This window comes from Physeter macrocephalus, chromosome 21 (assembly GCF_002837175.3).
Source record: "Physeter macrocephalus isolate SW-GA chromosome 21, ASM283717v5, whole genome shotgun sequence".
NCBI classification, from domain to species: domain Eukaryota; kingdom Metazoa; phylum Chordata; class Mammalia; order Artiodactyla; family Physeteridae; genus Physeter; species Physeter macrocephalus.
Genome location: NC_041234.1, coordinates 14,336,401 through 14,362,338, shown reverse-complemented (window position 1 = coordinate 14,362,338; position 25,938 = coordinate 14,336,401). Strand labels below are relative to the sequence as shown.

The window sequence follows — 25,938 nt, the reverse complement described above, 5'->3', positions numbered from 1 at the left end:
GTTTGTTTTGTAGGAAGTACTTTGTACATCTGGGTTGGGAGAGAGAATTTTGCATAGGCAGCTGACTCCTCAGCCCACTTGTTTGGAGGCACCTAAGTCAGAGGACCGGCAAGAACCAGTTTTCCTTGATTTGATTGTCTTGGACCTAGGATAAAAGCTTTGTAAATACAACAATTTCACTTCCTCCTGAACTGTAAGAAGGCAAATAGATCCAAGAAGGGGTCAAATGGATTACCCTGGAGTGCTGATCAGAAAGTAGTTTATGGGAATTACAGTGGAGAAGTGAAACTTGCCTGAGAGAATACACCCTCAAATTCCTACTTTTTATCTTTGGGTAAAACAGGAAGAAAAACACTGCCAGCATTCAATAGTAATTTCCTGTCTGCAGCATCACAGTCATTCTTTTTCCTGGTCAAAGAAATGTAGAAATCCCTCAACTATGAGTGAGTGAAGGCAGAGATGGAGCCTTATTTTTATGTGCTAAATGCTAAATGCCTGGCTCATAATAAATGCTCGGTAATAGTAGTGATCATTTGTCTTGAGCTCAATGTTAAAAAGGTGCAAAAATATTAATAATTTTACACAGAACATTTCTTCAATGTAACTTGTTTTCAACAAGGCTCACACTGAAAATTTGTAAGAACCGTTAAGAAAAACTTAGTTCGTCCAGAAAAGATAACCATCAAGGTGAAAATATTATGTTCGTCTGGGGAGTGGAAATAAGGGGGTTACGGAAGGAAACTTTTCCATTTGTAGCTCTCTACTATTATATTTTTAAACCATGAACAGCTAGCTTATAGACATCTTTATTTATTTATTTATTTATTTATTTATTTATTTATTTATGGCTGCATCAGGTCTTCGTTGCTGCACGCCGGCTTTCTCTAGTTGCAGCGAGCGGGGGCTACTCTTCATTGCGGTGCACGAGCTTCTCATTGCAGTGGCTTCTCTTGTTGCAGAGCACGGGGCTCTCGGCACGCGGGCTCAGTAGTTGTGGTGCACGGGCTTAGTTGCTCCATGGCATGTGGGATCTTCCCGGACCAGGGCTGGAACCCGTGTCCCCTGCATTGGCAGGTGGATTATTAACCACTGTGCCACCAGGAAAATCCCAGTATAGTTGATTTACAATGTTGTGTTAGTTTCAGGTGTACAGCAAAGTGATTCAGATATACATATATTAGCTCTCTACTATTATATTTTTAAACCATGAACAGCTAGCTTATAGACATCTTTATTTATTTATTTATATATTTATTTATTTATGGCTGCATCAGGTCTTCGTTGCTGCGCGCCGGCTTTCTCTAGTTGCAGCGAGCGGGGGCTACTCTTCATTGCGGTGCACGAGCTTCTCATTGCAGTGGCTTCTCTTGTTGCAGAGCACGGGTTCTAGGTGAGTGGGCTTCAGTAGTTGCGGCACGTGGGCTTCAGTAGTTGTGCCTTGAGGGCTCTAGAGCACAGGCTCAGTAGTTGTGGCACACGGGCTTAGTTGCTCTGCGGCATGTGGGATCCTCCCAGACCAGAGCTCAAACCTGTGTCCCCTGTGTTGGCAGGCGGATTCTTAACCACTGCACCACCAGGGAAGCCCTTAGACATCTTTTAAATGAGAAGTTTAAATACTGAATTACATAATCATGTAAGTGGAGACCTTGCAGTGACCTTGGAGACCCCTCTCTCCTCTTCAACCCCAACTCTCAGAATAGTTCCAACTTCCTCTTCACTGTTATCTTTAAGTGGCAGTATTGGAAAGCCCACAATTCTCTTCTTCTATCAAGAGGTAGAATCTTTTTTTTTTTTTTTTTTTTTTTTTTTTTTTGCGGTACGCGGGCCGCACAGGCTCCAGACACGCAGGCTCAGCGGCCATGGCTCATGGGCCCAGTGGCTCCGCGGCATGCGGGATCCTCCCGGACCGGGGCACGAACCCGTGTCCCCTGCATCGGCAGGCGGACTCTCAACCGCTGCGCCACCAGGGAAACCCCAGAGGTAGAATCTTTTGAATATGGGTTGGCCATGTGATTTGCTTTGATCAATGGGATGTTAGCAAATGTTACACAAGCAGTCTTGAGAAACACTGGTTCAATGGGGCCTGCCGCTTTGGTGTTCTTGTCACTTGTCTACCTGTTGATGAGGAGTGACAAGGATCCATTTGCCTTCACTGCCCTAGCCGACCCCTGGACACGTTAGCAAGGCCACCTGGGAACAGTCAGCCCCCATCTGATTCTCCAACTGACCACAGACACATGAGTAATCCCAGAGGACATCAGCCGTGCCTGGCCCAGACCAGTAGAAACCTCCTACAGAATTGTGAACTAAATAAATGGTCGTTGTTTTAAACCACAGAGTTTCAGTATGGTTTGTTATGCAGCAATTGTAACTGATACAGTCTCTAAATTAGGAATTCTCTGCTCTAGTCAAATAGGTCCATTTGATCTCCATGACAAACCACTGTTCATCCACCTTTGTTCATACTCTTTCTCTAAATGAACTGTGCTCCTTGCCTTCATTCTGTATCCAAGACCAATCTCTTTTCTTTGACAGTATCCTCAATTCCTCCACCTCTCCATGACCAAGAGCTTCCTTTTCTAAACTCTTGTAATATGCTTTATATCTGTTAAGCATGCCAGTGCTAGTTTTAAAATTCTACTGGAAATATTTCTGTAGTTTAACACAACAGAGATTAATGAGAGTTAATCCAAAGTACTTTTACAGAAATATGTTGTTTAATTTGTTCCTTTCCAATTTTACTACTATTTAACTCAATAGTCTAATTTCTCTGATACCTGCACAACACTTAAAAGCTCTCATTAATCTTTGTATGCATATGTCCAATTTCTGCCATTGTAATGTTGACTTCTAAAGGGTAGAAACTCTTCCCCATCTCTCAAAGTGTTCTTCACAGGACCTAGTGTATAATACATAAAGAACTGTGCTCTGGCTTTGGAGTCGGAAAAACCTGGGTCCAAATCCCGGGCACCTACTAGCTGTGTGACCTTGGGTAAAAGAATTAACTTCTCTGAAAGCCAAACTTTCCTTATTTTAAAAAATAATTAGGGACTTCCTTGGTGGTGCAGTGGTTAAGGCTCCACGCTCCCAATGTAGGGGGCCTGGGTTAGATCCCTGGTTGGGGAACTAAGACCCCGCATGCTGCAACTAAGACCCGGCACAGCCAAATAAATAAATAAATAAATATTTAAAAAATAATAATTATACTTAATCTGTTGGGGTATTTTGAAGATTAAATGACCTAAATCAAACCTATTCAGGGACCTAAATCAAACCTAGTCAGTACGGCACACATAGTAGGCATGCTGCAAATAGAAACTTTTCCTATTAAAAAAAAGCCTCACATTGAGATGTAGAACACAGGTAGTTTAAAACCTGGCTGCTCAAAGTGCAGTCCTGTGCATCTGAGCAGCATTGTCATCTGTTGGGAGGTTGTTAGAAATATAGAATGTCAGACCCCCAACCTAGACCTACTGAAATTGGATTTTAACAAGATTCCCAGGTGATTCCCATATATGTCAAAGTTTGAGAAGCACTGCCTTAAAAGACCTTAAAGTAAAGCTAAGAGATTGATAAATGGATTTGACATGATGTCTGGGCAATTAAGCACTTAAATCCACTGGATCAGAGTCTCATCTAACCTCATCATTTGATGGGAATTTCTGATAATGAGCCCCCAAAAGAAAACTTGCATCATCATACACCATCATAGTGATTCCTCAAAGAAAGTTGATAGAAAGGATTTCTCTCTTCTCTAAACTTTAAAACCAATCAATTGATTTCTACTAAATGTGAATGTAGAGGGACTTGTAGGTTTAAAACTTATCTTGAAAGATTTTTTTTTCATTAGCCTCCAACATCTTTCTTTTCATCCCTAGGAATTAAAGAGCAAGGGGAAGAGTTACAAAGAATACCATTTGTTGCTGTAAATGGTGCCTGTAAATAGAAGTTGCTTAAACAAAGCTAACTCTTGAATCCATAATCCAATATACACATTGCTTGAATATTACTCTATGGGGACAGGAACCAAAGGAGGGTTTGACGTGGCCAGTAGGAGCCAGAAATGGAAAATTTCTACCCCAGAAGCCTTTCCACTAAGGGAGCAAATCTGTAGACTTAAGGGCTCAACGGCAGTATTTTCACTTCCCTGTTGCTTTGTGAAATAATGTTATTTGGGCTGAAGTTCTAGTTTCTCCTCCACAGGCCTCATGTGTCCCTGGCTGCCTTTATAAACATGAGTCAGTATAATGGCACAATAAAAATAGAATCAAGGGGAAAATAAAAAAACTAAGAAGAAGCATTCCAAAGAGAATGTCAATTGTTAAAAGTCTGAAACTTTCTCTGAGGTGCTACTAACTTCTACTTGGCTTCACAGTGTATAGTCACTCTTCCTTCAGAAATCTACCAAATTACACAATTTGGTGGAATTAGAGCTCACAAAGATTATGCAAGTTTAATTTTTCTAGGCCCTGTTACCTTTGGGCCAGGATCTAAGTGCTGTTCAGTTAGCTCTCACGAAGGACTTCTATGAACTTCTAATAACTGCTTGGTGATAGAAACTAAAATTTTCATTAGAAGTCTGGTTGTAGAGCTTGGGACTTTTTGCCTGCCAGAGCCACTGTCCTAAATCAGTCAGGCTGGCGGAGAAAGATGCATTTGGGGAGCCCAGAATCCCTTGGATTTGAAGTTTTATTGCTCATTCTTTGTATTATAGTTCAGATTAGCTAAAAATGCAGACATAAGGATGCTAAGAAAAACAGAATCCATATCTTATTAAAAAAATCCAATTTTAACCGATTGGTTTAATATATCCATTTCATCTAATTCAGTCCTTTAGGGAGGCATGAATAAGAAGGAATACTAAGATTCACCTTTTCCTTTTAAAAATCTGAAAAGCAGACCAAAAAAAATAATGAGATAGAGTTGGGTTTAGGATAAAAACTAATGCATGAAAATTGAGATTCTCCACAAAATTGGTTGAGTCTTTGGCCTCCTGGTTCTAACAGAAATAAATTATTAAGGGACTGAAGAGACTTCATGTAAATACTCATTTCTGTGATCTTCAAAGAATAGGTAAACAAACAACGTTAGTAAAATGGAAATTCTCACTTGCTCAACTAAGGAACAGAACATTTTTTCTCTTCAAGACCAATTTATGGTAGAGGAAGTGAAGCATTATCTTGACTTGAGGAGGAAGTGTCTCTGTGTCCCAAGACCTAGACATCAGACTGGGGGGAGAGGGAAGAAGTTAACAGAGAAAAATATATAAACTAGGAAAGAGAGACAGAAGTGTGTGAAGATGGGCAAAAAGAAGCAAAAACTTGCAGCAGAACTCTCTGTCAAAAGTGTTTCCAGGGCTTCCCTGGTGGCGCAGTGGTTGAGAATCCGCCTGCCAAGGCAGGGGACACGGGTTCGAGCCCTGGTCTGGGAAGATCCCACATGCTGCGGAGCAACTGGGTCCGTGAGGCACAGCTACTGAGCCTGCACGTCTGGAGCCTGTGCTCCGCAACAAGAGAGGCCGCGACAGTGAGAGGCCTGTACACCGCGATGAAGAGTGGCCCCCGCTTGCTGCAACTAGAGAAAGCCCTCGCAGAGAAATGAAGACCCAACACAGCCAAAAAAATAAATAAATAAAAATAAATAAAATTTTTAAAAAAAGGGTTTCCAAGGAAAATTTATTTTAGAGTTAATGATACAGATTTCAGTTTCGGTGTTAGAGATTTTTGCTACATCTTCAAGGCAGAGAATGTCAAGTAATAGTGACAATTAGAAAACACAAACCAAAATAGTTAATGGGATTGCTAATTTCTTAAGCATTCAGGTACTTGCCTTGCTACCTCCAATTAATGCCAACTACAGGGTAAGAGCCAGCAAGGATGAGCTATGCTAAATACTTGGCCTTAAAAATGAAACATATGGCATTAAATTCAATTTGCCCCTTTAATTTATAGCATATTTCCATTCTGAATCATTTTTCAATTGAAAAAATTTCAAAATGCTTCAGAAACTTAACAAATGTAGTAATCATATTATTTGATGCCAAAATGAAAATCTCTCTGAGGTGGAAAATGGGAGTTATTCAAGAGCAAACAGCATCCATTACAATCAATTATATTCTAAATAACAAAATCTCTAGTGCGTAACAAGCCATTACAGCTTCATAGGAATTCAGAATGTTGTACTTAATAAAGCAATTATAATCTGTCATCCCGTCCTCAAGATAAGCAGTACTGCCCTGGAGCTTACCTTACAGATTTCTCTGGTATAAATTAGACCCACTGAAGTATAACCAGAAATTTTTAAATGTCATATTAATTTTACCCTATGGAATATGTAACATGTTCCTAAACTCTAACATGTTCACGTTAATTTTTATAGAATATCAATTAAAATTAATCTTCTGCAGCAGCAATGGGCTAAAACTTTATATATAATACTGTAATTGTGTCTGCAGGAAACAGTGATTATAAAAATGCCCAAGATAAACAGTGAAAAATGAATATGGAAAAATAGAATCACATTTTTAGAGATGTTATAAGTTACACATTATTATGAAAAAAGTTTACTTTTATACCATTATGTAGTATCATAAGGGTACCAGGGCTTTTCTTTTGTTCACTTTTCCTAGAAGCGCAGATCAAATTAAACTGCTACGGCCTACTGAATTGACTTGGCAGGCACTGTTGACTAATTGTAGAGATCAGGAATAAGGTGGAATTAGAAAGGACTTCGAGGTACTGAGCTTGGGTAATGCTATAAAGATAAGTAAGAATATGATTTTGGGGGTCAAAAGATTAAAGGTTTGGCCTTATTTATGTGGAGCAGTCAAAGATCCACAAACGAAAATCTGGAGGTCATGGGAGAAAGACATTGGAATTGGAAATACAGATTCCCAGGTCATCCAAAGACGATAATAGAAGGTGTGGCAAGTGATGAGTTTACCAAGATAAGACACTGGGGGGAATAAAAAAGCAAGAATTTCAGTTCTAGGAAATAGATGGTTGATAGGAAACCAAAGAACCTCGAAAGGAGAAAGTGAGGAGGTAGAATAATTAGCAGTGTGCAATTACACCACATCCACTGCGTGGTACTAGGGAGACCTTCCTAAAAGAGGGGTGGCATCAATAGAGCTGAGTAAATACATTATTATTGGAACAGCCATGCACTGGAACTCTATGTAGTTATTAAAAAGGATGAGGTCAGGACTTCCCTGGTGGCACAATGGATAAGAATCTGCCTGCCAATGCAGGGGACACGGGTTCGATCCCTGGTCCAGGAAGATCCCACATGCCGCGGAGCAACCAAGCCCATGTGCCACAACCACTGAGCCTACGCTCTACAGCCCGCGAGCCACAACTACTGAGCCTGCATGTCACAACTACTGAAGCCCACACGCCTAGAGCCTATGCTCGGCAACAAGAGAAGCCACCGCAATGAGAAGCCCGCACACCGCAACGAAGAGTAGCCCCTGCTTGCTGCAACTAGAGAAAGCCCGCGTGCAGCAACAAAGACCCAATGCAGCCAAAAATAAATAAACAAACAAATAAATAAAAAGGATGAGGTCAATCTGCACGTACTGACATTGAAAAATGTATACAAAAAAGACAAGTGAGGGCTACCCTGGTGGCGCAGTGGTTGAGAGTCCGCCTGCCGATGCAGGGGATATGGGTTCGTGCCCCCGTCCGGGAAGACCCCACATGCCGAGCCATGGCCGCTGGGCCTGCGCGTCCGGAGCCTGTGCTCCGCAACGGGAGAGGCTACAGCAGGGAGAGGCCCGTGTACCACAAAAAAAAAAAAAAAAAAAAAAAAAAAAAAGACAAGTGACAAAATAGCATACATAGTATCCTGTCACTTGTATACAAAAGAGCACACATGTAATCGTTGAATTGATGAAACCGAAAATCATAATTGCCTCTGGGGAGGGTCACGAGAGCTGGAGATCAGATGATGAGAGAGGTTTAAGTTTCACTGTACACTTTTTTGTACCACTTACAATTATTATCATGCGGATGAAGTTTTTAAAAACAAACTATTAAAAAAGATTATTGAACTATATCAAATACTATAGAAATGTCAAAGAGGTTATAGCCTGAGATAAAGGTCATTAGACTTGATGACTAAGGGGCCTTGGGAACTTTGAGAAAGTAGGTTCAGTTGGGTCATTTGATATTGAGAGAGAAAACTGTATTGTACGTGGCTGGAGAGCACACTTCAGGAAGACAAAGAATTTATGCTGAAAGAGTTGAGGTTTGATGGAATACATTTGGGAACTGACCATTTGTGTGTATGTGCATATATACACACACATATATATTTAATATATACAGACATACATTTCTCTAGTTATGGGAAAGGCAATAACGAGTTTTATCTGGAACTGGCAATTGGTAAGTAGAACGTGACAGAAAGACAAACTGTTGAGGAATTTGAGAGTGCTGGGAAGAGCACTTGGAAGTGAGTACAGGGTGGAGTGAGCTAAGTATAGATGACATCATAATGGACATAGCTTGGAGGAGGTTTTGACACCCAGAGAGGTAACTGAATAATAGGAATAATATCCATTTAGAGGCATAAGCCATCCAGCAGATTGACAGAAAATCGTATTTTAAGATTTCAGCTACAAAGGATGTAATCCTGCTTTATTATAGTCACCAAAGAGAAAGCAGTTTAAAGCCAATTTCAGAAGCTCAAGTCTTATCAAAAGAGCAAACTTGACATAGTGCCAACTTTTTGATTATAGAAAATATTTGCTGAAAAGGATGATTTCCATAAAATGAGTAACTTAAGAGACAAAATCAAGAGTGACTATAATACAAATTCTGCATACTTTATTTGAATAAAACAATAAATGTGACTTAACCTAGAGCAGACAGAATCACCCCATAGTGGTTATGGCATGGCACTGCGGGTGAGCTCATAGGGATCCCATCAGAAAGTGTTTCCACAGGTAGGTAAAACCCACTCTAGGATATCCACAGTATATCTGGTTGTGGCTGAACCTACACTAGAATGAAATGAAACAATATCTAGCCCTGAAGTTGCTATAACCTCTTGCTCACAGCTAAGTTCTTGATAGGCTACAAAAGCCTGGAGACATCCCTGGGCCTGATTTTATAGGATTACACCACAAATGAACCTGCCCCTGGGGCCGTCAGTCTGGTCCTTCTAGTGTTAGCAGGTCAAGTCAGATTTGGGACTAATTGAGAAACTGTCTGTGTTACGGCTTATATGTGGGAACCTGCCTTTTCAACTGGATCTAAGTAATGTTCCATGAAATAATGCAGAAAATTGAAAAAAGACTCTAACCGAAATAAAAAGTCAGTACACTTTTAAAGGTATCACTTTTCAAGATAAGTCATAGATCAAAGGTAAACAAAAGAAACCCATCAAGTGGAAATGTTTACATATTCAGAGTCTGGAACTTAGCTTTGATTAGAGTTAGGTAGAAACAGGCAACAGGAACAGATATTATTTGGGGCAGGATTATTCTTTGTTGGTTTAATTGAAGCCATCAGGGTAAAATAGCTAAATTATTTTAGGAACTCTAAACATTTTTCTGCTTTTGGGCAAAAATAACTGACCCATCTGTAGACAGACTTCTCTGAACTCCAGTCAAGATATAGATTATAATTCATTTGGACTGTAAGATCAAATAAAATTAAATATGACTTAAAAATACTATCTTTCAAAATGGGAAAGTCATACATATACACAGTAGAAATTTCAAAAGGATATGGTGTGAAAATTAAGACTCATTCTCAAAAGGCAATTGCTTGTTCCTAGGTTCTTGTATATCTCGATAGAAATATTCTACGCATTAGCAAAAAACATATATAATCCTTTAAAAATACAAATTGGAGCATATTAGGTCTTACATGTTCTTCCTAAACAATGTATCTTGGAGATCTTTTCCTATTATTAAACATAAAGCCACCGCACTCTACCAACTACCTAATTTTCTACAGTAGGGATATACTCTCAGGTATTTAGCTGATATCCTATTTATATTTTTTTCCTAGGTGCTCCTTAATGCTGCAACAAATATCTTTTCACATGTCTTCGTGTACAGGTGCAAATATATCCCATGGATAAATTTTAGAAATGGTATTGCTGGGTCAAAGGGTATGAATATTTAAAATTTGGGGGAAAAAAACTTTAACAGACACTGGAAAATTACCTTTTGAAAATGTTTAAAATGTTTATAATCTCACCAATAGTGTATCAGAGTGCCTGCTTCCCCACAACCTTGCCCACTCAGTGTACTATTGAATTTTTTTTACCTTGGTTAATTTGAGAGGGAAAACTGTTTTCATTAGCATTTTTAAAAATTATGAGTACAACTGAGAAATAATACTTCTTAAACATTATAGGTTAATGATGAAACAGGGAATTTGCTAAATCATCTCTGACTTGGCTCTCTTTTGGGAGAGGGGTCCTAGAGAATTTCTTGTTAGAGGAATAAATTTATGTCGACGGGGTTCTTACATAATGTGTAGCAATAAACTATTTTAACCAGAGGCACTTTCATAGATAGGTTTCATTTTTCGAAAAAGGGGAAGAAACACCATTCTGCGGCTCGATGTGGGTTTGTCAGTTATTGCCTCCCCCCTTCGTGGGACTTCCCACACTTCTTGAGCACAAGTCAGACTTGAGCAAAAACAACTTTTTCCATAGGATCAGTTATAAAAAGAATGGCAAGTGCAACGAGCAGCTTAGTTTCTTGGTCTTATCAGTGAAAAGTAGACTCACCAAAGGCTTGTGAACATTTCTGGCAAAAGCACTGGCTGGCCTGTTCATCTCTATATGGTCAATCGTGGTGTTTCTGCAGGACCAAAGGCACAGACCGGTTAGTGAAGGTAAGCAAAGGAGGCAAGAGACCCTATGGCTGTGAACTTTTTCTGTCATTTCTCTTCCTACCCTTTCTTCGTCCTTTATCATCAGGACTCAGATCCAATCTCATGACATCTAAAATGCTTTTCTCATTTACCAGATCAGAGGTGAGTAAACAAGCATTCAATGGAGTTAGACAATAAAGAGAAATGAAGTCCAACACTCCCCTTCTCTTACCTCATGTTCACACTTTGGACATTTGTAACAATTTTCTTTTTTTGACTGAAAAATTGTGACTGGTCTGATCAAATATTTCTTGTGTAATTTATTCAGTCCCCATTCACTAACTGCTACACAGGTTTAGCATCTGCGTTTTTTAAAGAAGGCCTAAAAACCTCGGAAGAATTTTGCAGGGACAGCACCACTCAAATTCGGTCACAGTGATGTAGTTTTAGAGATGAGTACAATCACAAGAAATTCCAATTGGATTTAACTCTCAATTATTCATTGGGCGAGCTTGTGGTAAGTGTTCTTCAGTGTGGCAGGACATACTCAAAGTAAATGTGATCTACAGTGATGATGCTTTTCAAATTGCCGTCTGGGTGATTTGGGGAAAGTCTCCCTGTTGGTACTAAAGACAGGACACGCACAGGTGGGCTTTTGTTTGAATTATCTTTAGACCTGCTCAACCATTCTTTTTTGTGTGTGTGCACATCTATTTGTACTTGAATATAAACCTGGTTTGGCCAGAATATTCATAGTGATATTTTTAGACCATTTCTTGCGTAGGTCAGTGTAAGAAGATCGTGTTTCTGAATTTGAGAAGCTTCTTGGAGGAGTGCAGAGCATTTGAAATTTGTGTAAAACATTCATATTATAATGGTAATTTGGGGGATATACAAACGTGCGCTAATTTTATCATCTCAGAGCAAAGTGATGTTTTCAATAGTTATTTCAAGATACTGAAACATTTCCAAACACAGACCTAATGATTATCTTAGATATACAAGATATTGTCCCTCTGAACTCTTCATAAACATGATAGAATGTAAATTTGCCTTCATTAACTAACTACAGTTACTTTCCCTCCAATTTTTGTTTTGCAAAGTTTCAAACCTATACAAAAATGGAAAGAAGAGTATCAGTACAATGCACACACGTTTTTACTATGTAGATTAATCAGTTGTAGCATTTTGACACATTTATTTTTTTCTCTTGCTATGTCTCTCTCTCTCTCTCTGTATATGTCTGTAAACACACATACACACAGGTGTTTTTTTTTTTCCCTGAACTGTTTGAAAGTATACTGTTGACTTTAGGATACATCACCTTCAAATTCTTGACCCTGTATCTCCTAAGAAAAAGAGCAGTCTTCTACATGATTATAATGCTAAGGAAATTTAACATTAATACAATACTATTATCTAATATATGACCCATATTCAAATTTCTCCAATTATCCATATGTCCTTTAGAGAGTTTTTATTTTTTAAATTCAGGATCCAGTCAAGTATCTTACATTGCATTTGTCTGATATTCCCACAATTAAGTAAATGTTAATGGTGATAGCCATAATTAACAACATCATTAACAATGATTAAGAATTATACCACCAAGGAAATTTAACATCAATCAGCTCTATCATGATCATTTTTCTTATTTTTTTAGTCCTCTCATTTTGTGTCAAAATACTTTAAAAGTATTTCAAAAAAGTGATCGTAAGCTTTAATTTTTCTGTTTGTAAGACGTAAAGACAGAATATGAAGAAAAATCCAAACTATGATAAAAATATATTTACTAATATGTCTGCACCAAAATTTACATTTTCTGAAATAAGGAAATTCATATCCAGATAAAGCCCTTGGAAGTAGCTGCTACCTTTAGTCATAAGGATCTAAGTAGAACTGAACAGAAAATTATTTACTTGTTGATGTTAATATGGAAAATGGAGGCCTTTTGACTTACGATCATATTATATTAGTCATCAAATTAGACTTTCAGGAGTTAACTCATTAAGTAAGAATCACTTCATATTTGACAGAAGAATCGATAATCCCAAATTATATGTTTTGTAACAGGAATTGAAATACAAAGTAAGTGATACTTTAGAGCATCTATCAACAAATGCCACAAAACATGAAATAATAGGGATATAATCCAAGGTATATGATTAAGTGAATGGTTATTTCCATCTCTAAAGAACATGTACTTTCAAAGGTAAGGGTCAGGAAAATGCAGATGCTTTTTCATATAGCGAGATCCTTCCTAAAGAAACCCTTTGTTTTGGGTAAAGTTCTTGTATTGTTCATCAAAAGAAAAAAAAAACCCAATGTAATATGGATTTGGTTACAGTATCATAACTAGATTATGAGCAAAGTAATATTCAAGTTTTTCAATGATAACCCTTCAGTGGTTTATTTGCAAGCCCCCCAAATCAAGAAGATCTTTAAAAAACATAGACTGGAATTAAAGGATCTAGAATTTAGATTATAGGGGAAATAAAGAGATGAAGAGATGAAATAGAGTATTTTGAGGATGGGGCGGTATTAAAAATAACATTTCTGGTATATCACCTACATATAATCTTAACAAGACAGTTTTCTTCACCCTTAAATTTGAGGCAAAAATAAATGTGCTCATCTGATTGGAAAATGAAAAACAAATAGCGTGTTGAAGAATATCAGTGGAAACAGTTATTCTCAGACATTGGTGGTCAGAAAATAAAGCGGCCCAAGCTACTTGAAAGGCAATTTGCAATAGATGTGATCTAGTAATTCGGCTTCTCCAAATCTGGCCTGAGGAAACATTCCTGCAGGCATATGCAGTGATTGCACACAGTAAAAAAGTAAAAAAAACCTCAATGTCTACTATGAGAAATTATTTGCTAACATGAGATGTGTCTGTAGATGTACTATTTTCTGTTAAAAGGCAGATCTATATGAGCCAGACATGCTGACAGGTGGGAATCAAGCTGCACCCCAACTAGCTAGGCTATAGATTGTCTATGGAACAGGAGATAACGTTTTCCTGTCCTTATTTCTGTGAGGTTACATCCCGTGATGCTCTGAGGCAGCCCCATCCCACTGTCGCCACTTTTGTGCCGCGGTAGAGGTCTTCTCTGCACTGTCTCAACCAGCTTCGCAGAAGTCTTGGTTTGTATGCCTGCGAACTGTCCTTCCAGAGACAGGATCTGTTTTGCCACCTTATCACCCCCAACACACGCCCCCCCCCACAACCCCCGCCTGCCCTTCCTGCCAATCCTCATTCTTCTGCTTTTCTTTTGTTATTGCCAGTTACTCCTTCATTCAAAAGACTGTCCCAATGATTTATTTCACTGTTTAAGGTAGCAACTGGATTTTGCTAAGGTTCTATGCAATCCTGATAAATATATTGGGGTGGGGAGAGAAGAATTTAGCATGTCTCTCTAATTTAGGGACCAGGATTCTGAATGGATGGCCAGGGGCTCTGAAAGGTTGAGATATGAGACTTGAAGGGTGGTGGTGGAACAGGGGATGGATAAGGAACCAGGGCTCTCAGGACAGAAGAAGAAAGGCACAAAGGAGTTCAGCATGGCTGGGGTCCTGGGTCTTGTGGGAACAGGCAGAGGTAAGATGAAGAAGGCAGATAAGAGGGAGGGAGACGCAAGAGGGAAGAGATATGGGAACATATGTATATGTATAACTGATTCACTTTGTTGTAAAGGAGAAACTAACACACCATTGTAAAGCAATTATGCTCCAATAAAGATGTTAAAAAAAAATAATTTGGAAAAACAAAAACAAAAACAAAAAATGAACCACGTATCGTGAGGGCCTAACGTGTGTGGACTTTATCCTGGAGGTGATGGGGAGCTGCTGATATTTAAACATGGCATCTGTAATATTAAATTACTCTGTGGTTGAAAAATTAAGGACAAGATGACACCAGGCTACAGGGGTGGGAATGGTTAAGGAAACTGTTCATATGGTTAGATTAAAAGAGCAGAGGATAAATTATTTGTATATCTCAAAGACATATGAACATTGATACACAATTGGGACATGTGTGTAGCCCTGTGGGGTGGGCACTGGCTGTCTTCTTGGAGCTTTTCTTTCGGTACTTCACTGCACCTTCCTTCCTTTATTCGGCAAGGGTTGTTATTAAAATGGAGTCAGGGCGGGTACCCTCTTCCTGGAAGGACTAATTGCTTGTCATGATTGTGTGATATTAACTGCTCTCAACTAGGCAGTAGGTGTGATATGTTTAAGAACAGATCACACACTTTGGGATTAGTAAATTGACTTGAATCTTCCCTCTACTACTTATTTGCTTTGTGACCTTGGGAAGGTCATTTGTCCTATCTTAATCTCAGTTTTCTCATTTGGAAAACCCGGATTATGATAACATCTAACAATGCAGTGTTGTTGGAAGATTAGGGGTAATGTGCCCTATTATTTTGTGCCCTATCTCAATTACTGCATCTGCTTTTTGACTTAGGTCAAGGATAGGCAAGCCACAGCCTATAGGTCAAACTGGCCCTTTGCCTGTTTTTGTGAATAAAGTTTTATTGGAACACAGCCATACCCATTTGTTTACATATTGTCTGTGGCTGCTTTCCTGCTATGATGGCAGAGTTGAGTAGTTGTGATAGAAACCTAAAATATTAAATATTTGGCCATTTATAGAAAAAGTTTGCTGATCTCTAAGTTACGTTTTTCCAAACATCCCCTCTTATAAATTTTTTCCCTCTTTAATTTTTCTCTTTGAAGCCATGCTTGCGTTGTTTGAGTGTAAATTAAAAGTACGTCTACATTGGTAGTCTTCAGCCTCGTCAACTACCGGTTTTCTCCCAGACTACTGACACAACACAACTCCAGTGGTGACTGTCAGTTGGCCATGAAGTCTACACACTTAGAGGGGCTCTACCAGGAATGACCAGCTGAATGGAACCAAAGCTTTTTTTCAAGCACCTCTGGAAAGCTATTGGATCATCCTTGCCCCTTGGGATTATGACCAGAAGGGACTGGGTAGTCATGCTCTTCCTGGAGGTGTCCTCTAGCTTTTTCACTTATTTGTAGGGTCCTGCAATGGACAGTTTTGGGGATCTTGTTGCTCTTGGTCAGTTCCATCAGCTGACCGGCCCTCACATGGAGAATCAGCAGAGAATCTCGATGGCGCGGCGGCTCCTCGCGCCTCTCACCTCCTCCTCCCCAGAGATGCACACCTGACCTTGGCAGGATTCTGAGCCTCTACAGGCCAGTGACTTGACCCCAAAGGCTCAGATTTTGTATCCGAGGGCCCAATTTGGGGCAGCCACAGGTTGCTTTCCCTTTTTCTTTCTTCCCTTTTTTCTTTTTTTTTTTTAAATGAGAGCTGCTTATTTCTTCACTCATTTGAAAAAAGAGGTGGGGGGAAGAATCCAAAACAGAACAAGCTCTTCTGCCTTATTAGCCTTTTATCAGAAAGACAAACAACATTTGGGAATAATAGCCTCTCAAAGTTAGAAAATAGAGTCCAAACTTAGCCTCATGGCCAAGAGTATTTTTTTCTAAGCCTAAAGGTATGGTTTCCACTGTTGAGTACTGTTAAGTGATGTTACTCTTTAAAATATTTGCACTTCATACTTTTGTACTGTTTTAAGGACTTGTCTTGTTAAGCCATTTCTTCCAAAAGTCCCATGAAAATGATAAAGGACTACGAAAATTTAAAAAATCCTATGGGATTTCTACTTCAGTGGTTTATTTGCTGTGGTATTTTATTTAAAAATATTTATTTAGAAAAAAAGTATTTCTATGTACACAGTTATAACAACAGTTTTCTGAAATCCAAGTAAATGATTAACAAGGTGCTGGACTTCAGCACATATCTCTAACTTGTGAATTTGCACATCAGGTTAATTTTGGTATTCCCCTGTCTGGTAATGATTAACGGAGGCTAAATTTGCCTAGAACATCTCATCTGCAAATGGCCTTGAGAGTCTTTTCCTTCACACTTAATCAGTCATGGAGAATTCCAGATATATCTCTACCTTCTCTACGATGAGAAATAAAAATTCAACCAATAAAATATCTTTGAATAATTGAAGTAATCCATTGGCTTAAGTTTTATTGTCTCAGATAAAATTAAGTCAAATATGTTAACATTTGTTTAACGTATATCTTTCATAATACCTTTGAAGAGTGAGGTCTTCTAAGAATTTTATAATCAATGAAATTTATTAAGAAAAATGCCAACAATTACTCAAAATAAACCCAAATAACTTTCTCTATTTAAAAATTTTAAGACGTCATGATATGTAGTACTATTTTCTTTAAATTAATTTATTTTATTTATTTGTTTTTGGCTGGTTGGGTCTTCGTTGCTGCGCACGGGTTTTCTCTAGTTGCGGCGAGTGGGGGCTACTCTTCGTTGTGGTGCGCGGGCTTCTCGTTGCGGTGGCTTCTCTTCGTTGTGGTGCGCAGGCTTCTCACTGCGGCGGCTTCTCTTGTTGCGGAGCACGGGCTCTAGGCTCGTGGGCTTCTGTAGTTGTGGCTCACGGGCTGTAGAGCGCAGGCTCAGCAGTTGTGGCGCACGGGCTTACTTGCTCCGCCGCATGTGGGATCTTCACGGACCAGGGCTCGAACCCGTGTGCCCTGCACTGGCAGGTGGCTTCTTAACCACTGCGCCACCAGGGAAGCCCTCTAGTACTATTTTTATTCTAGTGGTACATTAAATGGTTTTCATAAAGATCAAATGAGTTAACATATGTATAATTTGTGTGTTTCACACATTATTACTCTCTCCAGAGCTTGAGAAAAATCTTGCAAAGGCTGCTTTAGCATGCTCTCTGCTGCCCTCTGCTGCTAGCTTTTAGAAACTGATTTTGATTCTGAGTAATGCTCACCTCACTTGTTCTCTTCACATAGTCAAAACCCCAAGCAATATTAAAGTTTGAGGGGACTCTTTAATCCCACGTTCTCCATTTACAGATAAGAAGTTGAGTCTCTGAGAGGTTAAATGACATGCGAGCATGGGCTGTTTTCTTTTCTTTGTCTTTTTTTGGCCACGTGCATGGCCTGCAGGGATCCCCGACCAGGGATCGAACCCGGGCCCCCTGCAATGGGGGCGTGGAGTCCTAACCACTGGACTACCAGGGAATTCCAGTGGGCTCTGTTTTCTGACTGACAGCATTTGAATGCCTGCTGGCTTTGGACATATTACTTAATTTTGACATATATAAAATGAGCATAATAATAGTACCTACATCTTTGAGTTTTTGTGGGGATCCATTGATTCAGTACATAAAGAGCACTTAGTGTCTGGGTTGTAGCTAGTACTAAATGCTAGCTCTGTTACAGACCTGCCATTAACTAGACTGAAACCACAGCTAGTGGCAAGGTCAGAACTAGAATTCTAGTCTCTTGACTACCAGTTCAAGAATTTTTTTTTTGCCTTAATGAGTCTGAATAACAACTAAATTTTACCTTTGAATGTAGATATTTAAAACGTGACCTGTTCACGTCTGAAGCTCTTGTAGTCTCTACAAAGCTATCGACACTGCAGCTCTTGGGGCTCATTCCTCCTTGTACTGTTCAAGGCAGGTTCCCCACAGAAATTATTACACTCACAAGCTCCTCAAGCCCCCAAACAGAAAATCCTACAGCCCACACTTGGGAGATGATTTCACTGTTGACTGTAAGTTACCCCTCTAATGAGCTCCCTGCCTGAATCTCCAATGCAGTTAGACACTTGCACTCATGTCAGACTCAAGAGGGACTAAACGAAGCCCATCAGCTCTTTTCCCGGCTCCTTCTGACCTCCCCATTTTGGTCAGTGCTGGTGCCATTTGCCAGCATGCCTAGACGCGGTTACTTCGGACTCCTCTCGCTCCTTCACTACCAAGTCCAGGAGTCATGGTGTCTCAAGTTCATTCCTTCTCTTCCTTTTCTGCTACTTTCCTCCTGGTTCCTGTCCCAATCACCTCAGGTGGGCATGAATCCAGCAGCCTCCTAACTCGGGTCCTTGACTCCAATCCTGCTGCAATTCCTCTTGCCCTTTACTGAGAGATCACATCATGCCTTGAATAAGTTTGGTTACCTTCCAGAGCTTTGTACTGCCTTCAGGGTAAACTGAATGTCCTCAGCCTTGCATGCCTCAACTTACCTCCCTGACCTTACCGCCCACTCCTCTTTCGTAGGCATCTTTTCCTTTAGGCATGGGTGGATCTATCCCTAGATATTAGGACATATTTTCTGCTTTTCCATCATGGGACCTACCACTCTGCTGGTCTGCCTTGGGCTCCACACATCAGAATGGTAGGTCTCTTGTTCTACCAGAATTAAGGTACCAACAAAGCTCTCAGTCCACGACAAATGGGGCAAAGGGCTCATTCAACACTCAAAACAAAATCCTGGACCGGCTTCCTTTACTGTGGTGAAGGAGTGGAGATTACCTGGAGGAGTCATAAACATCATCCACATAAAGTGAGAGAAGAATCCACTATGGCTGATTTTTTAATATGAAAAGCAATATGATAAACGGTAGGCGATTTGGGATAACGACTGAATGGGAACAAGGGTGATTCTCAAGAGTGATTCTGCATTATCACCTTCACTATATTCTAAGTCTGTGCTGTCCAGTATCTTAGCCATGTGGTATTTTAAAATAATTTAAATTAAATAAAGTTAATTCATTAATTAATGACATTCAGTTTCATTAGCCACATTTCAAGTGCTTAATAGCCACATGTGGCTATTAATATTTTGGACAGCACATATATAGATCATTCTAGCATCCCAGAAAGTTCTGTTGGACTGCACTGCTTTGAGATTTTTCATTTGCTTCTTGAAGTCATTTACCCCGGCCTACTGCTTTCCAGCTTCTAAAATGTAACTGCTCTAGTCTCTTCTCTTGTTCTCCTTTTTCTTGTGTATTATATTTAAAAAATCATTTAATGTTGTTTTAGTGAATTTGGGGGGAAGAAAAAATACAGATATATGCCTAATCTGTTATTTTTCCTGGAAATCTTTGCTTTTCTCTACCTCAGTGTGATCTTGCTTTTGAGCTCACATTCTGAGTAAATCACTCTTAATCACACTCTCCTCAGCCACTTCAGGGGTCCCTCCAGCTTGGGTTTGCCTCTAAGTTCCAGCTTGCTTCCATAAAGCCATAAGGTCAGCTGGGGACGTGTGTGCAGTGTGTGGGGTCGGCATTTCTGGCTGTCGTCATGTAGTCACATTGGCATTCATGGTGACTTGTCACTCTCCGGGCCCCTGGTTAACAGTCTATAAACATCATGTCTGCAATCTTCCCATCTGCAGTTGAGGTCTTCTCCAGGTTTGCAGGCTCTGGGCAGCATGCTGGTACGTGAGCAGACTTCATGAGGCAGCCTCAGGCCTGTCCGCCCAGGCATTCCATGCTGGGCAGGAGAGAAGAGAGACTTCCTGCTTCCTCAGGTTCTACGTGGGAGGTAGGGCACGGGCCCCTTCTACTTCTACCCCTTCTATCTGGGCTCCCCAGATCTCTCTGGAGCGGTATTCCTTCCCTCCACAGGGATTCCATCCACTGAGTCTACTGTTGATATGTCAATATTATGCCCTAAGTCATTTAGGGTTCTGGATTCTGAAGTTTAAAAGCTCGGTTATGGTATCTCAAAAGTCATTTCTCTAAAACTATGATTTCTGCCAAGAGGTTCTGAAGCCTATTTAGCAACTCAAAAGCTGAGAGTTGTGTTTTTGCTCTGGTTTTCCACAATGACATTCTGAGGTCTGGAAGGTGGAAGGCCCTACTGGCAGCCGGGGTGGGGTGGAGCGGGAGGGTTGTGAAGTAACTGTATCACTAGTAAGCCTTTATGATAAACTTTCTTGCTCTGTTAACTATTTTCTCATGTACAGAAGATTTGCCTTTTTGCCTGGATGTTCGGTCTGTTGAGAGCAGAACCGCATTTAAAAACCTTTTTCAAAAAAAAAAAAGCTTTTTCAGGAAAGAACATTTTCTTACCCTTGTAAGTGTGTCCAGCATACAAAAATTACTTCATGGATTTGTGGAAGACCTTTAACTTTGTATCTTCGTGGTACGTGACAGTGCCTGGAATGGAGTAAACATTTAAATAATTGATAAATTTGCTCAATATATCTTGGAATAGTTCCCCCAAAAGAAATAAACACTGAAAATATTACCCTTATACAATCGAAACAATTATACTAATTATATTGCATTAATAATATTAACTTTATACAATGAAAAAGTTTACTTGGGAAATAACTACATGACTATAAAAGAGAGGCTAAAATTTAAAAAAAAAGAGGATCCTTAGGATTCAATAATCATTTTCTAATTTGACTTGTCAATTTCAGGCTCAAGTTGATGGGTCTGTTTTCTTTTTCTTTTTTGGCGGTACGCGGGCTTCTCGCTGTTGTGGCCTCTCCCGTTGCGGAGCACAGGCTCCGGACGCGCAGGCTCAGCGGCCATGGCTCACGGGCCCAGCCGCTCCGCGGCATGTGGGATCTTCCCGGACCGGGGCACGGACCCGTGTCCCCTGCATCGGCAGGCGGACTCTCAACCACTACGCCACCAGGGAAGCCCAATGGGTCTGTTTTCGAAGCCCAGCCCTCGGGGCCAAAGAGGACCAGTTCTCTTTGCTTTCGTCCGCTGCTCCATTGCCAGGAGTACCAGCACGTTCCTTTTTTAGAAAATGCAGCTGCTGGCTTCGACCCTATTCTAGCCACCCCGGAATCCAGTGACAACTGCTGAAGGTGGAGGGGTGGCACAGGTGGAGGAAAAGCTCACAGTCAGGAAAGCTCCTTGGTAACTAGGGTAGAGGTGAAAACGTCAGTCAGACACAGGGAAATTTCTAGGACATATCGTAAAAACTGGGAGAGATAGAGCAAGAAAGCCATCCTGGGCAGCAAAGGTAGATGAGGCTTCATGGTCCTTCATGATGGGTTGATGGTGAATTAATTTCACACCATGCCTCTGCTGTTAATTATTTAATTCAAGTTAAGTATCTTTTGATTCCCTCCTGAATGCAGACAACTGTGCTAGCTCCCAGGGATAAAGTACAATGATAAGTAAGATACAGCTTTTATTTTCAGTGGAATCTGCCACAAATTTCCTCATTTGTTCATAAACCACTAGCTATGCTGCTTCCCCGGTTTGCAGCTTCTCAGTCACTCTCCATTTCCTTCGAGGCAGAAGACAAATGCCCTTGCCCGACTCCCAAGGCCCTTCAGGATCCAATTCCAGCCTATTTCCCCAGTCCTTTCTGCTTATGCCCAGTGTCTTATATATGCCAAATAGTCCATGTCACCACATTCTCTTATAACTCTGTGCCTAGGGATGGAACTCTGAGCCTTCAGTTTAGCTGAAATGTCACCTTCTCTGAAACACATCCCGTCATTTCTCCTCCTTCGCCTCAGGTTGTTAATGAGAAACTTCTTGAAGGGTGGAACTGTGCCCATTTCATCTTTATGCCTCCAACACATGCCATGGCCCTGGCGCACAGCAGGCACAGAATGAGTACTAGCTTGGGGAATGGATGAAATGAACTTATTTATTGTCCTTTACTTTTTTTGATAGAACAACTGCCAATCTATATAACTCCAGTCTTCTTTTCCCCCATTGTTACTAACTCTCTTCCCAGAATGCTGTCAGAAGGGTATCTCAGTGGACTTGCTTACCGGAGTGACATCCAGTGGAGTTGTACATCTTATAACGAGCACGTGGCTGAGGAGAAGGAAGAGGAGACAGAAGCCACAGCTGCTGCTACTCTTTCCTATTCCTCCGTGGATGAAACACAAGTCCGAAGTCTCTATGTGAGATGCAAATCCTCAGGCAAGTTTATTTCTTCAGTGCATTCAAGAGAGAGCCAACACAGTAGAAATCCGAGAATCACAGTGTTGCAAACAAACCCCAATCCCGTGTTTGAAAGCCCAAACTTGGCCGCAGTTGAACTATATAGAGACCCCAGCAGAGAGACCTACTTGGTTCCACCTTCCTGCAAGAGTATCTGCAAGAATTACAATGACTTACATATTGCAGGGGGCCAGGTGATGGCCATTAATTCAGTGACAACAGATTTTCCCTCCGAGAGCAGTTTTGAACATGGCCCTTTGCTGAAATCGTCGGAGATTCCTTTGTCCATGGAGGATTCCATTTCCACTCAGCCCAGTGACTTCCCATCCAAACCTATCCAGCGGTATTCATCCTACTGGAGAATAACCAGCATCAAAGAGAAAAGCAGCCTGCAAATGCAGAAGCCTATTTCGAACGCAGTGCTGAACGAATACCTGGAGCAGAAAGTGGTGGAGTTATACAAGCAGTACATTATGGACACTGTGCTTCATGACAGTTCTCCTACGCAGATTCTGGCATCTGAACTCATCATGACAAGTGTGGACCAAATTAGTATTCAAGTCTCTAGAGAGAAGAACCTGGAGACCTCAAAAGCCAGGGATATAGTCATTAACAGCCTTTTACAGTTGGTGTCAACTGAAGTCAGCACTCCTGAAATCAGCACTCCGAGCCTCCATATTTCTCAGTATAGTAACGTGAATCCATAGAGAGGATGCTTCTGTTCCTATTTCCCAACTACTCAAATCCTAAGCAACAATTATTCACTTATTCTGACAATGTGCAGAAAGGGGTTGTCAAGAGCTAGATAAGTAAAGGTTGGCTGGAGGTCAGGTATGGATTAAGAGGAAATCTCGTAATATTACATGTGAAGGAATGTGGGGAGAGGAGCTATCATGACGTCAAAGCAAGGGTTGTATAGCAACAAAGCAAAAATAAAAATGATCAAAAAAGAGATTCATTTAAGGGAATATAGAAAAGAAAAAAGACAAACCAAATAAGAATGTACACCATGGCAAAACTAAAAGCCAAAGGTTTCAGGGGAAGGACTTAAGAATATGTTTGTCACTCAAGTAAATTCCTCCAAGTTGTTTCTTCTGGAGGGAAAAGGACTGTGGAAGGCTGCTCTATTTGGGTATAAAGACAGGTTCAAACAGTCTTTAAGACATGTTTATATCTATCTTCCCTACCCTGTACCAGATCATTTAAAAATATATTCTTTATAAAGATTAAAACAGTAGCAAATTGCAATTGTGTTTTTTATGTGTAATGATTACTTAGCTACAGCCACAAATACTGCCACTCAAATATAATTCTGTTTACTGGGGGACATGAAGTTTTCTAAATGGAAAATACCACACAGTGAATATTAAACTACTGCTTTATTTTGCCGTGTTTGATTTTCTTGTTGGTACTAAGCTTCAAAAGAAATTATGAAACTTATTTTTCCCATTTTTTTCCCTTCCTTTTCTACATGCCCTCTTGACCCTTCTGGAGCTAGGAAGGGGGTCTTCTTTATCCTCTTACAAGCTCTAGGATCCCATGACATCAAATTCTGTAAATTCATGCACTGGAATGGTAGCTTCATGAGCACCTACTGTCTACTCCATTCCTCTAGCTCAGGGATTGGCAAATGATGACTCATTGGCCAAATCTAGCCTGCCACCTGTTTCTTTCATTGAGGTGTAATCTGCATATAACGTGTTTCACGTGTACAACATGATTTGCTATTTGCATATTACGAAATGATTACCACAATAAATCCAGTTACATCCTTTGAACTCCCATGAGCTAAGAATCTTGTCAGACATTTTAAAATAAAAATAAGAATATTTTGTGATATGATAATTATGATATTCAAATTCAGGGTCCTTAAATAAAGCCTTACTGGAGCACAGCCACACCCATTCATTCATGTATTGTCTATGGCTGCTCTCACACTAGAAAGGCAGAGCCGCTAAATGCGACGGACAACATATGGTCCACCAAAGCCAAAAGCACCATCTCTCCTTCCACAAAAGAAGTTTGCCAACACTGCTCCACAGCAGTGCCCTGCCCATATGATGACTGCTTGACTTAATTCAGCTTCCGTGAGGAGGCCCACTCTGAGATAGAAACTGGTGAGCAAGTTTATGGGGGCGGGCTGGGAACAATCTCTGTGAGGCAATGAGGAGAACGGAAGAGGTTTCTACAGAAGCCTCAGGCATCTCAGGCTCTGGAGTTGGGGTGGCCCTTCATCATTGATCCAAATTGAAATAAGAGCATTGGCTTTGGTTCTCCTGCTTGACCAGAAGGGGGCGTAACCTTAGCTGAGGCAGTTCAGAGCAAAATTCCCAAAGGGGAATCAGCTGTGAGCCTTTGGCAGCCATGCTCCTGGCAGCTCCTGGGGGAATGATTTCCTCATCCAGGAGGAGGAATCTGGGTGGAGCACAATAGCATCCTCTGCATTTCTCAGTATTTGTAGAGTGAATGATTTTTTTTCTTTACAACATGTAATGTCATGTAAAAAACCTGGTTTTGAAATAATTCAAAAATGTTATTCACTGTTTTGAATATATAATAGCCACTATGCATTAACTGCTTGCCATGGTGCCTGGAACCATGTTAGGCATTTTGTATGAGTTTTATGTAATTCTCATAATAACCTCGTGAGCGTATGCCTGTTATCCACCCACCCCCTAGCTTTTTGGCTTTTTCTTTTTTTAACACTGATGAGCAAGTTGGGCTCAGGGAAGTTAAGTAATTTGTCCAAGGGCACAGGGTGAGTAGTGGAACTACATTTGAATCCAGTTCCATTTAACTTTAAAGTCCTGGTTCTTAACTACTACCACCTGCTCTCTTGTTGACCACCATATTTGTCTCATTAAAGTCTGGTTTTCTACTCCAAGGGAAAAATAACTCACTCATCTCTTTATCATTATGTTACTTCTTTTCTTTCTAGTATTCTGTTTGGTAGTATTCATTTGCTTCTCTTCCCCCCTCCAAAAATTGAAGCTTTGATTTATTCATTTGTTTCTCCACATCCTAAGCAGTATTTGCACATAGTAGGCAACCAATTAATATATGTCAAATCCATAAACAAGTTTTGGCTGTGCTGGATACCGCATCTGATGGTTGAAGTGAAAGACCCATCAATATGAAAACTAGATAATTTTGACTAGAAAAAAGCGCTATTCAGAGTTCCTCCCCAAGAAGAAAAATGAATAAGTGAGCTTAATTTCTTACAGCAGGTTAGAGTAAATGGTATAAAAAAATGCGTTATAATAGTATCACAGATGTTTACCCTCTTGATTACTTGAG

General features: G+C 40.3%; 1 protein-coding gene across 1 annotated transcript; it reads left to right on the top strand.

Annotated features, from left to right (window-relative positions):
• Window positions 1–10,596: 10,596 nt before the first annotated feature.
• TASL (TLR adaptor interacting with endolysosomal SLC15A4) lies at window positions 10,597–23,876 on the top strand. The gene is made up of 2 exons (XM_007108475.2): window positions 10,597–10,856; window positions 22,430–23,876. Exon 2 carries the CDS (start codon window positions 22,431–22,433, stop codon window positions 23,346–23,348), a length of 918 nt encoding a protein of 305 aa, XP_007108537.1. The 5' UTR covers window positions 10,597–10,856; window position 22,430; the 3' UTR covers window positions 23,349–23,876.
• The last annotated feature ends 2,062 nt before the right edge of the window (window positions 23,877–25,938 follow it).

Coding starts and splice junctions, on each gene's coding strand:
- TASL (XM_007108475.2), top strand. CDS start 22,431: ATGCTGTCAGAAGGGTATCTCAGTGGACTTGCTTACCGGAGTGACATC.